At 39.7% G+C, this 16,667-nt stretch overlaps 1 protein-coding gene across 1 annotated transcript in view; it reads right to left on the minus strand.

Annotated features, from left to right (window-relative positions):
• si:ch211-207d6.2 (sickle tail protein homolog) overlaps window positions 1–16,667 on the minus strand; it is a 144,422-nt gene that overhangs the window by 72,188 nt on the left and 55,567 nt on the right. The window contains exon 2 of the mRNA XM_036555875.1: window positions 7,463–7,713. Within this exon, the coding sequence (XP_036411768.1) occupies window positions 7,463–7,713 (251 nt within the window). The remainder of the gene's footprint in view (window positions 1–7,462; window positions 7,714–16,667) is intronic.

Below are 16,667 nucleotides of genomic sequence, written 5' to 3' on the forward strand. Positions count from 1 at the left end.
CAGCACTGACCAGCATAGATCAGTATGGGTTAGCACTGGCATGCATAAGCAGCATGGACTAGCATAAACCAGCATAGACCAGCACTAAACCAGCATTGACCAGTATACAACAGCATGGACCAACACTAAACCAGCAGGGGCATGCACTAAACCAGCACTGACCAGCATAAAGCAGCATAGATCAGCAATAGACCAGCATAAACCACCACTAAACCAACAAAGACCAGCACTAAACGTATAGAAATCAGCATAATCCAGCATGGACCAGCACTGACTAGTACTAAATCAGCATGAACCGACACTGAACCAGCACAGACCAGCACTGGCCAGCATAAACCAACACAGATCAGCACTAAAATAACATTAAACCTACATGGACCAACAATAAACCAACAGAAATCAGCATAATCCAGCATGGACCAGCACTAAACCAGTGCTGACCAGCATATATCAGTATGCACTAGCACTGACTTGCATAAAGCAGCATGGACCAACACTAAATCAGCACAGACCAGCACTAAACCAATATGGATCAGCACTAAGCCAACAGAGATCAACACAATCCAGCATGGACCAGCACTACACCAGCATAAATCAGCACAGACCAGTACTAAACCAGCACAGACCAGCACTGGTCAGCATAAACCCCTAAAACAGCATTAAACCAGGCTGGGCCAGCACTAAATCCTCATGCACTAGCATAAACCAGTATGGACCAGCATTAAACCAATATAAACCAGCAATAAACCAGCATGGGCCAAACACTAAACCAGCATTGGCCAGCACTGGCCAGCATAAACCAGCAAAACCAGCATTAAACTAACCACAAAACCAGCACTAAACTAATCTGGGCCAGCCCTAAACCATCATATACCAGTATACACCAGCACTAAACCAGCATGGCCCAGCACTGGCCAGCATAAACCAGCACAAAACCAGCATTAAACTAATCTGGGCCAGCCCTAAACCATCATGTACCAGCATACACCAGCACTAAACCAGCATGAACCACCACTAGACCAACATGGACCATCATAAACCAGCATGGACCAGCCCTAAACCTGTACTGACTAACATAAACAGCACGTGCCAGCACTACACCAACACAGAGCAGCACAAACCAGCACTAAAAGATTTTGTGCCATTCATTTTTAGCTATATTTGCCTTTTTTTTTAACTACAGAAGCCTCGTAATTAGATTTGTCCGTCAACCTCTCCTTTGAAAACCTGCAGTCTGAATAGAAACCATAGAAAAGTCTTCACTGAGCTCATAACTCCGAGTGTAATGAGTGATGAGAGCGAGTACAGCTGCTATCAGGACAATCCGTCTTCTGCCTGCTGACACTGATAATAGAAGGTAAACTGCAGCATTCCGCAGGAAAACGATCATAGACGATATGATAGATCAGATAAACTGGAAGTTCAGTAACACGAGGTTATTTATAATAAGCAAATCCATCTCCGTCAGCCAAGCGAACACTAACACACTGATACACATGTGAGCCAAACGTTTTACTTAATATAAATCTACGCGTTCAACTTCACATCAAAGTTTACGCAACTCCTTCGCCGGGCAGCACCGCCCAGAGCTAAAAGATGAGCTTATTGATTCAGAGACTTCATGCAGCGCAGCATTAAACCAAAATCATTCAGAGAGGGTTAAAGTCAGGCAGTCACTGTATAAAACCTAAACTCCATTCAACTTCCACGCATTAGATCATCATTAAACAGCAGCTTCGCCTTCGCACACTTTTAAAAACTTCCTCCCTCCCCGCGCGGTGTCACTGAGACCTGGAAGGATCGGCTTCGTTTCCATACAGACGTTTTCAAAAGGCTAAAAAAAGCGCTGACCAGTACCTGAGAGCGAGACCCGCAGCTCTACTCCGAGCTCATTCCGGACCGTGTGTGCGCTGTTCGGGCAGATTCTCGTGCAAACTGAGCCCGTGACGTCACGCGCCTCGGTCCATCGAGCCGAAACGCCCAGGTTAAAACACTCACCTGTAAAACCTGCTCGGTCTCGCGTTCAGTCTGCTTATCAGTTTTTTTTGGTTTTTTTTTAACATTTATTTTCATTCTGTAAACTTGGATGATAGACGTGAAAAAAAGAAAAGAAAAAAAAGGAGAAGAAAGAAAAAAGCCTGGACGGTATTAGTGAAGAATGCGATTAAACAGAAAATGCGTGAACACAAAATTAATAAAATATTTACAACTCTATTGGAACGATACCAAGAGTGTTACGAATAGTCAATAAAGTAAATATATAATTTCTAAATGAAGTCAGTCGCACATAAAACTGAATATGTCCCACATATCACTCCGGTGGTTTAAGTTAAGGGGACTTTTTTGGATGGTTTCGTTCAGTCAAACGGCATTTTTGAGTCGATTCAGCTTCTCGCGGTTTCTGTTGCAGCTGTTGTCATTGACAACTGTGGAACTGTAACCGCACTGCTGTTGTTTTAAATCGTTTTATTTAATTTTGAATCATTAATGTTGCTCAACAAACGTGTATAACTGAGAGAAACTAAGTGAGCTGCGGTGTTTCAGTGAAATGCGCCGAGTTTTTTGTTTTGTTGACACGATCTTGTTGGGTAAAACATATTTATTTCCTATTGGCTCCTGACTCCAGCAATTTGCATAGAGGCGGAGCCTTTGATTTGCTTACTATTAACGCGTTTTCATTCCACTAAGGCTACCTTCCCTTAAGCGAACGCGGCTTTAGGGCTTTCTGATCTGGATTGAGTTAGCAGAGCTATGTTTTTCGCGTTTACATTGCAGTTTAATCTGTTAATATTCGGGCTAAATGACTAATATTGCTTCGGCAGAAGTGGCTGTGAAAAACAGTGAAATTGAGGTTTAGGTCTGATTAACTCAGAAAGTTAATTTACAAACAAAATATATAATTTTTAAATAAATTATTTCTTACATGCAGTCAGTGTTTAGCATCTTAAGCAGGTTTGCTCACCAGTGCTTAAGTGCTATTAAAAGAGCAGCCGCTGACATCTGATTGTTTTACTCTATTAAATTAGATATTCTTATAATTTATCTTTGTTTCATTGAGAACAGCAGAATAAAAAGCGTTCAAACTGTTGTTTCTTAACTGTAACAGCGCGCCGTCTTCTGGCGAGAGGCCGTCATTACACTGAGATTTAATAAGTGTTACTTGTTTTAAAAAATACAACAGGCCTATTTTCTTGATGTACACTCTTATAAAAGGTGGGTTCTTTAGTCAAGGAAATGGTTCTATATAGAACCATGAATACTCAAAGAACCATTTGCATGATTTAATGGTTTTCAAAAAGGTTCTATATAGAACCATTTACAGCACACTCTCTATCAATCTAAAGAACTCTTTAATCATGCCCTTAACCCTTGAAGCGGCATCTTTTTTTAAGAGCGATAGCAGAAATCTGATGTTGGTCGTATTTAAAGGGGAAATCCACCCATTTTTTGAAAGTCATTCAGAGTGGTTTGGTGTGAAACGCTCTGTTCTAGAGAAACTTACCGATTCAGAACTGTTCACAGTGGTGGTGATAGGAACCAGACGTCCGAAATAGTTTAATGTCCCTGAAAGCTACGTCAAGTAGAGATTTACTGCTATTTTACTATCATCAACACTGCAGATAAAAACTCAATAGATGTGTAGGTTGACTGGACATTTTGGATAGTAAATAAAATGGCTATATTTGCATTGTAGATGCCTTGACCCCTGGTTCCTATCACCACCACAGTAAAGAAATCAGAGTTTCTCTACAATAAACCATTTCACATCAAACCACGCAATGGCTTTGGTTACATGTCAGCGATTGAATTGTGCAGATTAAACACAATGGGTGGATTTCCCCTTTAATGCGTGCCAAGTTCTACAGAACTTTGAAATGATTCCAGTGAATCTTAGATGACTTTTTGGTAATTATGTATGCGCTGTTGCTAACAACCAAACCCTAACCTTAACCTCACCAACCAAAACAGAATCTTTTACATATGAGCTGAACACACGGCCACAAACATGCAACCAGAAACACAAAAGAGCTGAAATGAGTTTTGTATTGGTTGCAATGGAACAACCAATTCCGAGCATGTGTAGCACTCAAGGTTATCCAAGCAAGAAGGAGGCACTGGAAATGTCAAGTGGAAATGAATAGCTATAAAAATGTCATTTCCAGCAGTCCGTCAGGAAGAAACCGTTAATGCCGCTTCGCAGCACACAGTAGCACCACAAGAGCATGTGAATGCCATTAATCAAGCATTAGCTCTTTTAGAAAAGACCTGTTAATGTAAACGTGTGGCTCTATTCACTCCAGTCAATGTGCTGTAGCTCCAGTGAAATAAAGGAGCTTCTTAGTACCTCCAGCATCAACCAGCATAAGAAGTGAAGTTTGTTAGGCTCTATTCTTCTCTTTTTAGATCCTTTTGGTCTAAAATAACATGTTAAAGCTTCATGGTGATATTCATATATTTACTTTATTGATCCTATAAGACAAATTAGTCATTGTCCTGCCAAACTATGGCCAGTCTGGAATCAGCACAGCTGCTAAATACCTTCCTTAAGGGCACAACCAGGTGTACCCAGTCAGTCTTGGGATTTGAACCCCTGACCTTCCAGTTGCTGGCTCACCTCTCTACAACTAGACTAATGGCCACTCCAAGTACAAAGTACATCTTGTGATTAAGTTTCCAAAGGCCAATAAATGGCCAATGCATTTTGCCCTATTCTCTTCCTTTGCTGTAAACTGTAAACTGGGTGGTCCTAATCCTGGGTAGCGGTTACATTAGCAGTACCATCACCAATCGCTGGGTGATCGGGGGGCTCCTCCTGCCCACACAGCTTTAACAAAACAGTGTTTCCTGTGGTCTTTCTCTCTTTTTAAGTTACTGTTGGGACCAAGAGCTATTTTCTTCCTTGCCCAAAGCCCCAACATATGATGGTTTTTAAAATCTGTGCTGTGGTTTTGTTCTAATTATTGTCTTAATCACTTACAAAAATAAACAAAAATAAAATAAACAAAAATAAAAAGGCTATTCAATCAAAAATAATGTAGAATAAAAGACTTCAGCCACTGAGTTCTTGTGGAAGGGAGAAAAAGGCTTCTTCTTTGTTTCAGCATCAGGTGGCACAGGGTCTCGAGAGACCCCAACTGCGCAAATGCAGTGTTCCAAACAACAGTTTATACCATTTATGTGGGGTAATGTGACATCCCCCCGCCTTATTTCTCAGATTCTGATATTAGCTCATTCTCTAATAGGTGCATCTCTTCGTCCATCAGTTTGGCCATCGCATGATGAGCTCACTCCTCAAAACTGGCTTCAACAGGTTTCTACCAGCCTGCTCTACCTTTCAAGGTCAACCTGCCCCTCTCTTCACTGGGTCAGTAGGTACACACAGGCCTCTCTGTGAACCCAGAGGCTTTCCAGGGTCTAGAATCGCCTATGCAGACAGACTAAGGCCGACCCTTTGTGAAAGAATTAATATTCTCTGTTAGGCAATACTTCCTATTTGGTTATTGATTACAGCATCTAATCCATCTGATTACTGATTAAGGGAATATTTATTCAAAATCTCTGTCATTACCAAGCAAAGGCTAATAACCAAGCGAAAGCTAACCTAGCATAGGCTATCAAGCTAGCTCATCTGTCTGCCAGTGTTTGTTGAAATGTTCCTTCATAGTGCAGATTTATATGTGGCTCCATATGTAAACCTGTAGGTAGGACATTTTGATAGCCTATCAGAAAATGCTACCAGCACTGAAATGCATTAGTAGGATAATTTGATAGCTTCAATCTCCTTATCAGAAAATGATATCAGCAATAAAGAATAATTAGAATATTTTGATAGCCTAACTCACCTTATCAGGGGGTAAGTAGTAATATTATCTTGACATAATAAACATAATAAAATGAAACATTAAGTTACTGCACTCTTAAAAAAGATCCTTCAAGGGTTCTTTAGTAAAGAAAATGGTTCTTTGTGGAACCATTAACAATTAAAGAACCCTTTGCTTTGTTTAAATGGTTCTTTGCATCATTAAACGTTCTTCAGATTGATGGAAATTGTGCGTGAATGTGCTGTAGACGGTTCTACATAGAACCTTTTTTTAAAAGGTCCCTTTATGATCCCTTTACAATGATAACCGTGTCTGAATGCTAAACTATGTTGGTGAGGCTGAATACATGCAATCTTTTAGCTACTGCTACACTGTTTAAAAAGATGGTTTTTCAAGGGTTCTTTAGTAAAAACAATGGTTCTGTATAGGACCATGAACACTCAAAGGATAATTTGTGTGCTGAAATGGTTCTGTGCATGGTGAAATGGTTCTTCACGTCAACAGAGAATGTGTTGTATACAGTTCTATACAGAACCTTTCAGAAAATATTCTATGTGTCGCACCAAAACAGGTTCTTCTATTGTTACAAGCTTGACATAGTAACCATAGAAGAACCATTTTCAAAAAGGGTCTATATAGAATCATCTACAGCACATTCTCCATCAGTCTGAAGAACCCATTCACTATGCAAAGAACCCTTTAATCATGCAAAGGGTTCTTTGAGTGTTCATGGTTCCATATAGAACCATTTTCTTTACTAAAGAAACCCCTGTACTAATGACATGCACATGGTAGGACCCCCGATGTGTAGGACAAATTTTCCGAACTTCCATCATCCGTCCGCTGGTTTGTCCATCATTCTTTTATTTGTTTGTTTATTCATCCCGCCATACCAGTATTACCTGGATGCACGTCCAGCCACAAAGTAAATAAGAACCTTATCTTCCTCAAGACATCAACATATGAAAAAAAAAAGCTGGATTATGTCTGCAGTGAGCCATGAACACAGCAGGCTAGTACAGCACAACCTGCCTGTTTCACTCATTGCTCCCCACTAGTGCTGTTGTGTTTAGTTCTGCTTCAGTGGCTTAGCAGCCTAGGAGTCTTAGATTGAGAGATATCAATAACGTGTGCTCATTAGAATACTCAGGCCACGCCCAGACAGTTCTCAGGTTCAGTTCTACCTTATGTCATAAAATGATCCTCGATTATTAAATTCAAAAACATTATGTGTGCAGAGGTCCTTTTGGAGTATGTTGCCTTGAGGCAACATTGTGCGACAATGGGGAGAACTGATATTGACCTGTGTTCCCCGAAGTGGTGAGACCTGACTTGTAACTGGCTAAATCCACTCCTCTGTCCTGCAGTGTTGCTTCTAGACAACAAACATATTTCTGCAAATTGCCATAACAAAGAAAACTGATAATGAATGTTTGACTTACTCAAACTCTTCCCTTGATTGTTAATCCTATCGTTGTCTTTAAATATGTATAACGTTATTGTAAAGTGAGGAAAAAGAGTTTGTTGCCCTGAGGCAACATCATGCAATAGAGAGTTAAGATAACTGAATAATAAGTGTTCATATTAATAACTGAATATTAAGCCATTTATGCAGTTAAAAACACTCATTTAATGCTTACATGTTCTCGAAGCCTTTCCTGGTGGCCCATGATGGTGGACGCGTGGTGGGGGTACTTCTGCTTCAGGTGCTCCAGAAAGGCCTCCCTCCTGCGCTCAACGTTGTGTGGCTGCATAGCTACCGTGTGTCTGCGGGGCACCGTGCGAGGAGACCAGGGGTCCAGGTGGTCGCTTTCGTCCCTACTGCCCTGCCTACTGTCTAGGCTGTCCACATCCTCAGCAGAGCAGGGCCTCTGCTTGCCTTTCACCGGCTCTGTGATCGAAATAATAAAGAAAAACAGGCACAGGAAGAAAGTTTAGACAGGGACACGCACCAGGCCAGCTGTCTTCGGTTCAAGACCCGCAATTAATTAGTATGATAAGCAACACAGACACAGTAATGACCATCTAAAGGGTCAGCCAGCTGCTGGCCAATGGAGCAATTAAGGGGCCCAGCGACAGGCAGACCGTTTATCTCTCATAAACTGCTTGTGCACTGCATGATGTTCTGTATTGACAAATCGTTACTCTGCATAAAAAGCAATAAATACAGCCACAGCTCTTTAGCAAAAGTCTCTGAGTCATACTCCCTGCACTGAAGCAAAAGGAGTGTTGATATAATGCATCGGTAGAACATAACACTCTACATCAACACTACTTATTGCTAAAAAGTAAGTAAGTGAAAGACAATGAATGTCGTTTAATATTCATATGAAAGCGATGTACACACTTGAATCAATATAAATTTTTTCAGTGCTGAAAAATTGTCTCAGTAGTGAACTTCAGTAGTCATAAGGGGAGAGTTTGAATGCAAACACATTTGTTTGACACTAATAAGCCCTTCCTGAAGAGCAAACAAGCGATCCCTGCTGATGTTAGATTCTGCTACGTAGGCCATAATAGCCAGAAATCAATGCATTAAAAAAACAAAAGAAAATAAACTTTATATCAAACTGCAAGCTTGCCATCACAGCACACCGATAAAAACAGAAAAAAAAAATAAAATGACAACAAAGCTAACATTTTCCCCCTTTAATTTTAGGTATTTTATAACTCCTGCATTGTACACAGCTGTATATACAATATCTGGGTGCCCCAGTTCCTTTACATGTTTTGCTGATGTAGTGAAAATAAGTACACATCCTTAACACAGAACACACTTCTGCACATTTTAATGCAACTAATTTTTTACTTGCTGGATTTATCATATCAGAGAAATAAATAAAACATTAAATGTGGCCTTTGTAAAGTTATTTAGTTTATTTAGTATTTTATGTTTTATTTTTCCAGTGTATTCAACTCGGGAAATAAACACTGATGTGTTGAAAAAATGTCAAATTTAAGTTTAACTTCTATGCGTCACCGGTGTAATTTGCTTTAATGGCTGGGCCAATAAAATTTAGTCAAAGAAATGCCATATATAATTTTTATTACTGATTTTTCACCTGACCACAAATGAGTCAGCCAGTTTACAAAGTGCTCAGTTTTAACCAGAATGTCACTGGTGTCACAGTCACTGGTGTTGCACCATATTCATATAACACCAGTGACTGTAAAATATGTTTGGAATTAAGCTCTCCTTTTTGCTTATATGACCATAGGAGATTAGGCAAATTAAGATTATTTAGTTTTGGGATGGGCAGCACAGTGGCGCAGTGGGTAGCGCTGTCGCCTCACAGCAAGAATGGCCTGGCCGGGTGGCTAGGGTCATTTCTGTGTGGAGTTTGCATGTTCTCCCCGTGTCTGTGTGGGTTTACTCCGGTTTCCTCCCACAGCCCAAAAACATGCAGTCAGGCTGATTGGACATGCTAAATTGCCCCTAGGTGTGAGTGTGTGTGCCCTGCGATGGACTGGCGACCTGTCCAGGGTGTATCCTGCCTTCTGCCCAATGACAGCTGGGATAGGCTCCAGCACCCCACTGCGACCCAGAAGGATAAGCGGTTTAGATGATGTATGTATGTAGTTTTGGGATGAAAGAAACCACCGTAATTCCCACTCCAAATGGAGAATAACCCAAAACCTTTGCACAGAGCTGTGTACATATTATGCTACCATAATTGTCTGAGACTATTTACCTGAAAAAGACGATGTAATCACTTTGGCCTGGCCTGACTGCTAATTACATCCACACATGCTCTGAGGTGTCAGGAAATAACCTAAAGAACGCAACTGCAAAGCCGTCCATATGAAGCTTTCCATTAATCCACGAATATTAAGAACATTTCAAAGTGTGTGTGGAACGCAGCATGTTTTTCTATAGGGCTTGAGCTGATGGCCTCCTGTTATGAGGTCTTGACAAACCATTTGGCCGAGCAGCTAATTATATGCTCTGACTGTTGCATTAAAGCTAAACATCATTTTATAAATCCTACATGGCGTGCCAAACATATCATCATAGTCTTAAAGGGGAACTTCACCATTTTTTCAAAATTTCTGCAGAATTCTGTCAGGCAGCGATTTCTTTACAGTAGGGGGTGATAGGAACCAGGGGTCACAACGTCAACAGCGCTAATATAATGGTGCTTAGCCTCATCTATGTCTTAAAAAGGAAAAAAAATGCATATTAAAATCAAGCTTTCAACAAATAATGAATTAGGTTTAAGAAACTACAGGAAATACAGTTTTCTCTGTTTTGGCTCAGCTAATTTTGACGCCAGCCTAGCCACTGAGCTGTAAACACAAATGAGCTGTATCTCACCTAGGTTATCAAACAAAACCGTAAAGAAGACAGTCATTCTATCTTTATCAGCAAAAAAATGGACAGTTTTTACTTTTTCAGCCAGAGGAATGAAAGTATTCAGATAGCCAGGTAGCTACTTTGCTAACTTTAGTTTTTAGCTTTGTTTCTTCATTGTGATGATGATTTGAAGACAGTTACAACAGTTAGACGGCTGCAGTAAGATATTCGGCTAACTAGCCGTAATGTTAGCCGTCTGATTTGGAAAAATATTCAAAATTACCTCATAATTACCTCATAATACACCCCAAAAGTAGCTGTACCAGATCCAGATTGCCAGATAGCTACTTTGCTAACTTTGTTTCTTAATTGTAATGATGATTTGAAGACAGTTACAACAGTTAGATGACTGCAGTAAGATATTCGGCTAACTAGCGGTAATGTTAGCCGTCTGATTTGGTGATGTTCACCAACTAATGGAAAAATATTCAAAATTACTTCATAATTACCTCATAATACACCCCAAAGTAGCTGTACCAGATCCAGATAGCCAGATAGCTACTTTGCTAACTTTGTTTCTTAATTGTAATGATGATTTGAAGACAGTTACAACAGTTAGACGGCTGCAGTAAGACATTTGGCCAAGTTCATTTTTTGACAGAATCAAAATGGTTTTAAATGGTGTAAAAACAAGCAAAATGTTTTTCATATAACAATGAAAGCACTTATAAAACTTTCAGAGGTTTATTTTTTGTGTGCTGTTTGATTCAACAAGCCCTCAGCACAAGGAACTACTATGATGCAGTTTGAGATACAGTGAGCCAGGCATATAAAAGCTCTCCTGAGACACTCTAGATATGAGAGCGTGTCCCTAAAGGACAACAGCGGTAATCTACAGCGTTCTGCTCTGCGATCCGAAAGAGAGGTCAGCTATAATCGGCTTTACTTAGTTTCTCACAACAGAGTGTTTAGCAGTAGGAGTCGGACTGTCTGCTTGTTAGCGTAAATACCACTGTGTGCTCTGTCTGTGGTAGTTTTTCATCAGGAGTTAGGAGTCTCACCGGTATGCGCAACAATTAAACTATCACATTAGAAGCCCTGGCACTATTTGCTTCTTGCAGAAAGGCTTAAAAATACTTTTCTTTACTCGTCGCTAAAATGGGCAGGATAGTTTCAGTGTTAGCATTATGTTCCTCCTAAGCTTTCGTGGACTGAAAAGTGAAGCGTCAAGCATTCCGGCCTAAAACTACAGTTTAATGCTTTGGTGGTTTAATGCAGTATTATGTAGTGCAGCATTGACAGAATGTGTGATTTCATATCATCAGTATTTTTTCAGTCATTAATTTCCCTCACTACATTACCCAGAATGCATTACGCACCATATAACCCTTGAGAATATGTGGAGTGCTCAGCTAATTTTGACGCTAGCCTAGCCACTGAGCTGTAAATACTAATGAGCTGTATCTCACCTAGGATATCTAACAAAACCATAAAGAAGATTCTACCTTTATCAGCAAAAATGGGCCGTTTTTACTTTTTCAGCCAGAGGAATGATGACAAACCGAGGTAAAGTATCCAGATAGCCAAGTTGCTACTTTGTTAACTTTAATTTTTAGCTTTGTTTCTTCTTTGTAACGATGATTTGAAGACAGTCACAACAGATAGACGGCTGCAGTAAGATATTCGGCTAACTAGCGGTAATATTAGCCGTCTGAGTTCCTTCCATGTTCACCAGCTAACAGAAAAAATATTCAAAATTACCTCATAATTACCTCATAATACACCCCAAAGTAGCTGTACAAAGTACTTTAATCATCTTGTTGCTGACAACGTAGCATCGTATTGAAGCAGCTGACAATCTCACAGCAAATGCTAGCTAGGCTTAAGTACAGGCTCCGTACTGCGGGTTAGCTCTTACATGGCTTTACAGCTAAGACAGCTTCAGTAAACAAAGACAAATAAAGTACATTTTGTCTTTTTGCTCCATATTTTAGAAAGATTTTAAAATGAAAAAGAGAAAATATCTGAAAACAGGGATTCCTTCTACTTTATTATATCTTTCAGATGTATTTTGGTTTTAATTAAGTATATTAATGAAACTGACATTAACAGCTGGTAAAGCTGTCGTTATTCAGAAACAATATCCCATATTTTAGTTTTGTATTTGCTGTCCAACACTGGACAAAAAATAAATCTGTCATTATTTGACACACAGTCTCATATCAGTTTTCATATATAATTTGATGTGTGTGTATCTATTAATTGATCTGTCTATCTCTTTTATAGATACATAATATATAATGCAGTATGATTGGAAAATATATTTGTTTCTTACAACATATAATAATATTGAATTAACTTTGTTTGCACTAATTCATGTGGTAAACTGACCCTGTGTCTGTTATAGTTAATCCACCCAATGGGCTAAACTGTAACACCGCACTTCCCGTCATTTTCCGTGGAATTGTACCTGAACGGTAGATGCAAGAAACAACGTTCAAGTGCTCGTTTGTATCAAAGATGTTTATGTTGTTTGTATAAAAAAAAAAATGATCATTCCAGCTTCAATATTTTTAATATTATTTTGGAAAAACTAAAATGTGTTAGGTTGTGCCCTGCTCTCCCCTATTCCTTTAAGTTCAGTGGGTACGTTCTGGGGGCAGACGGTTAATCTGCAGTTATGTGATTATGCTTGATGATTTGATGAGATCTGAATTCTTTAAGCCTCTTTTTAGCAGTTTTTAGAAGGCATTTTCTACAATAGAGCTACATGCTCAGGCCCACCTTGATATAAGATATGAGACCGTATGTATTGTAGTGTGTTTTTATGATGGTTTAGTGTGTCTTTACAGCCTTTATCTTCGTACATGACAGAGTTTAACACATGACTGAGAACGAATCTCTAGCATGCCATGGCGTCTGTCTACTAGCTTGGAGCAAAGCTAACAGGGTAAAAAAGTATGACGTCCAAAAAATCCTGAAGTGCTTCCCTATAAGACTATAGTGGAACTTCTTCTATCAGCAGAGGATCAAAAGTTTCTTAGACCATTCTTCCCATTTTGGGATCTCTGAAAACGTGCAAGATACATCTTCTAGATGCGCTGGGACGCATCATCAGTGATGTATCCTGGGATCCTCGGGTGTTTCGGGTCTCTCAACATCAGACACCCTCGCCCAGGCGACCCAGCCAGGGTTGATCAGGCCCCGACTTGCGTCCCAGCAGCAACTGCCCACGAATCAGCCCTCTCGATCCAAAGCTACCTGGTGGCTTTCTCTGCGGCTTCGCTCGCAGATTGAATGGCCCTCCTCTTTGACACCCCTGTCATGCCCAGTTGGTTGAGGACTTTATAGAGTGAGCGTCCTGCAAAGCCTCTACAGCCCACCTCTACAGGCTCGTAGTATGCCTTCCAGCCTCTGTCCTTGCACTTTTCCACCAGCTCCTGGTACTTTTCCTCTCATTTGCTTCCTCAATACGCTGTTCCCAGGGCACTGTGAGTTCCAGCATGATCAGTTGTTTTGTCACTTCAGAGGTGACTATCATTTCTGGCCGAAATGATGTTACTACAATATGTTGTGGGAATTTAAGCTGCTTGTCCAGGTCAGCTTGCAGCTGCCAGTCAGAGGCTGTGTAGAGGAGGCCTGCCCTTGTTTTTGGCTGTGGGCACCCACAGCCAAAAAAAAGTCCAGGAGCTAAACCAACAGAACTGAATGAAATCAAACCCTACAAACAAAGGAATGAGGAGATATTTTTAAATGGCTAAAAGTGAAACTGAGAAACAAGCAGATTACTTTACACAAACATCTACTAATATAATGAATTAAAAATATGCTCAGAGAAGACCAAACCCAACAAAATTAGACCCTAAGTACATGGAACTGAGTACATGGAGCTACAAGCTCATGTTTTTATCTTGCAGTGGCCCTCTGCTAGTCTCTGACCTGAGCTCAGAGTGACCCAGCAGCCAGATTTGGAGCAATGAGAGGAAATAGGCTTTAGATAGAGCAATTGAGGAAGCAAGTTCCTCTCTAGCTGTCTAAATCGAGACAGGCCGAAAAGAGGTAAAATCACACTGCGGATACGCTCCCACCAAACTATCAGTGTAAACATGCTATAACACATGATGGTCAGTCTGAAGATGGTGATTCAACTGCATTGATTTTGTAATGTTTGGAAACTGTCTATATGCGTTAAATGCTAAATAACACAATAGAAACATGGGGATAAATAAAAATGTGAATAATCTTAATTACCAGAATGTTTAAAAGTTGTTGTGCTGTTGTTAATTGTTTTTGATACTAGTGCTAAGACAATGCTTCTTGCATAATATGTTAGCGCCAAGCTTTATGTTCGATTTTGATGTCAGCTGTAGTTTAAATAAAGACATTTTAAGCTCATAACAAACATGTAAAGAATCCTATGCTTTACCCTGTTAACTCAGTTTTTCAGTACACTATGTGGCCAAAAGTATTAGGACACCCCTCCTAATTATTGTGTTCGGGTGTTTCAGCCACACTCCTGGCTGTCAGGTGTATAAAATCAAGCATATAGCCATGCCATCTCCATTGATAGACATTGACAGAAGAAAGGGTCGCACTGAAGCGCTAAGTGACTTTAAATGTGGCACCATCATAGGATGCCACCTTTACCTGTCCTGCTAGATCTGCCCCAGTCCACTGTAAGTGTAAGCCTTTCTGTGAAGGCGTCAACTCAAAGTTTCAGTTAAAAAGAGTCTGTTAGTACGAAGCAGTGATGTTCAATTTCAAGGATAACAACTGGGCTTTTTTCAGTCAGTGTGCTTTCTTGAGAGGTTTATGCTCCCATTCCCATTATTGCTGTTTCAGTTTCACTCAGCTACAGCGACAGACGCAAACGGCGTGCTCTCCCAGAATTCCCAGTACATTGTATCAAATATGTGTTTTAATATTTGCGATATATTCTGCCTGAAAAGTAGGCCCTCCACAGTTGACCATTGCGACCATTGTTTTTAACTCAGCAACCGGTGGTCAGTGGAAAAAGGTGTGGTGAAAAACATTGTGAACAAATGTTAAATAAAATGAATTATAATACTATTCACCAAAGTATGTGATCAATTTTGGCTGTGTAAACAGCACCCTCAGTCAAATTTGTGTATTACACAAGATTCAGTAGTATGTTTAAAAGAAATTCTGAATTGTGGTGCAATTTGAAATTTCATGATGCGCTGAATCTTTTCCTAAATTGTAGTCAAATCGACTTTTGTTTCATAATGATCGAACTGAATCCCTGTGAAATTTCTAATGCGCTGAATCATTTCCTTAAGAATCATAACATATTATAACTTGATCACTTTCTAGAAATATAATCAAATTGAATCATTGTGAAATTAGAATTTTATAAGGCACTAAATCAGAATTGTACATAAACAATCATTGTGAAATCAGAATTTTCAAGATACATCAATTTGTTTCGCAAAGAATTGTAACTATCTTGAAAAGAATTGTTATTATTTTGAATCACGGTGAAATCTTAAAATTTATCATGCACGGAATCATTTTCTAAAGAATGTCCTAAATTTTAGAAGAAATTGATTAGTTTCCTAAAGAATTCCAATCAAGTCGAATTGTGATGAAGTGTGAAAATGTATGATGCATTGAATCATGTTCTAACATATTTGAATCATATTGTGAAATGTAAACTTTAATGTTGCACTAAAACATTCCCAAAAGAATCTTCAGTGAATCATTGTGTAAGCAGAGATCTACACTCAAAACCCCAAAACTGGATCTCCTTTCTGCATAGTTAGTTATTCAGGGCGTCTTCTGCATGAATCATCTGTTTTTCTCACATTCTTATTTTAAGGCAGTGTGAAAATGTATGTGTAACATCTGCACAGCAGTATAAATAACTCACTGTTACACCAGGCCATTCTTATCACTGCTCATTGGCCGGATGGCGGGGGGTTTCTGTGTTTTCACAGACCCATGGAAAAGATGGCTTGAGACGTCAGTGGCCAAACATCTGGACAGAACAGAAAGCCACCGCTGGAACTTGCAGCGAGGTCATAGATAACTGATGCCTGAGCAGCTGTTGGCCTGATGATCATGACTAAATGTGTGATTATGTTCACTAATGCGCTGTTCTCACTCCTTCAGACATCATCGCTGACAGAGAGAAAGACGCCACCAATAATAACCCAATTGCCGAAGGAACGGGCTCAGCATGCCGTGAAGACAGCACATTTATCTTAGTGCTAACATGTGATGGACTGCAATACCATGTGATGGGAAAGTGCTAGTTTTCTTTCTCTACTGCCAGTGTTTGTCTATGGAGACTGCATGACTATGTGCATGAACACCTGAACTCAATAATAAGGTTTACTTTTGGCCATGTAGTGTATATTTTTAGATGCTGTACTGCGTAATGAGGGTCCACAGACAGCTGTGAGCGCACAATAGAGCACATCTGAGTTCTAAATTAGAAATACATACACATATATTATAAATTGCTGGGAAAAAATAAAGAAATTACTTTAATTTTACACTAAACTTTCCTACACTGGAAACAATATGAT

The sequence above is a fragment of the Colossoma macropomum genome, unplaced genomic scaffold (assembly GCF_904425465.1).
Source record: "Colossoma macropomum unplaced genomic scaffold, Colossoma_macropomum, whole genome shotgun sequence".
NCBI classification, from domain to species: domain Eukaryota; kingdom Metazoa; phylum Chordata; class Actinopteri; order Characiformes; family Serrasalmidae; genus Colossoma; species Colossoma macropomum.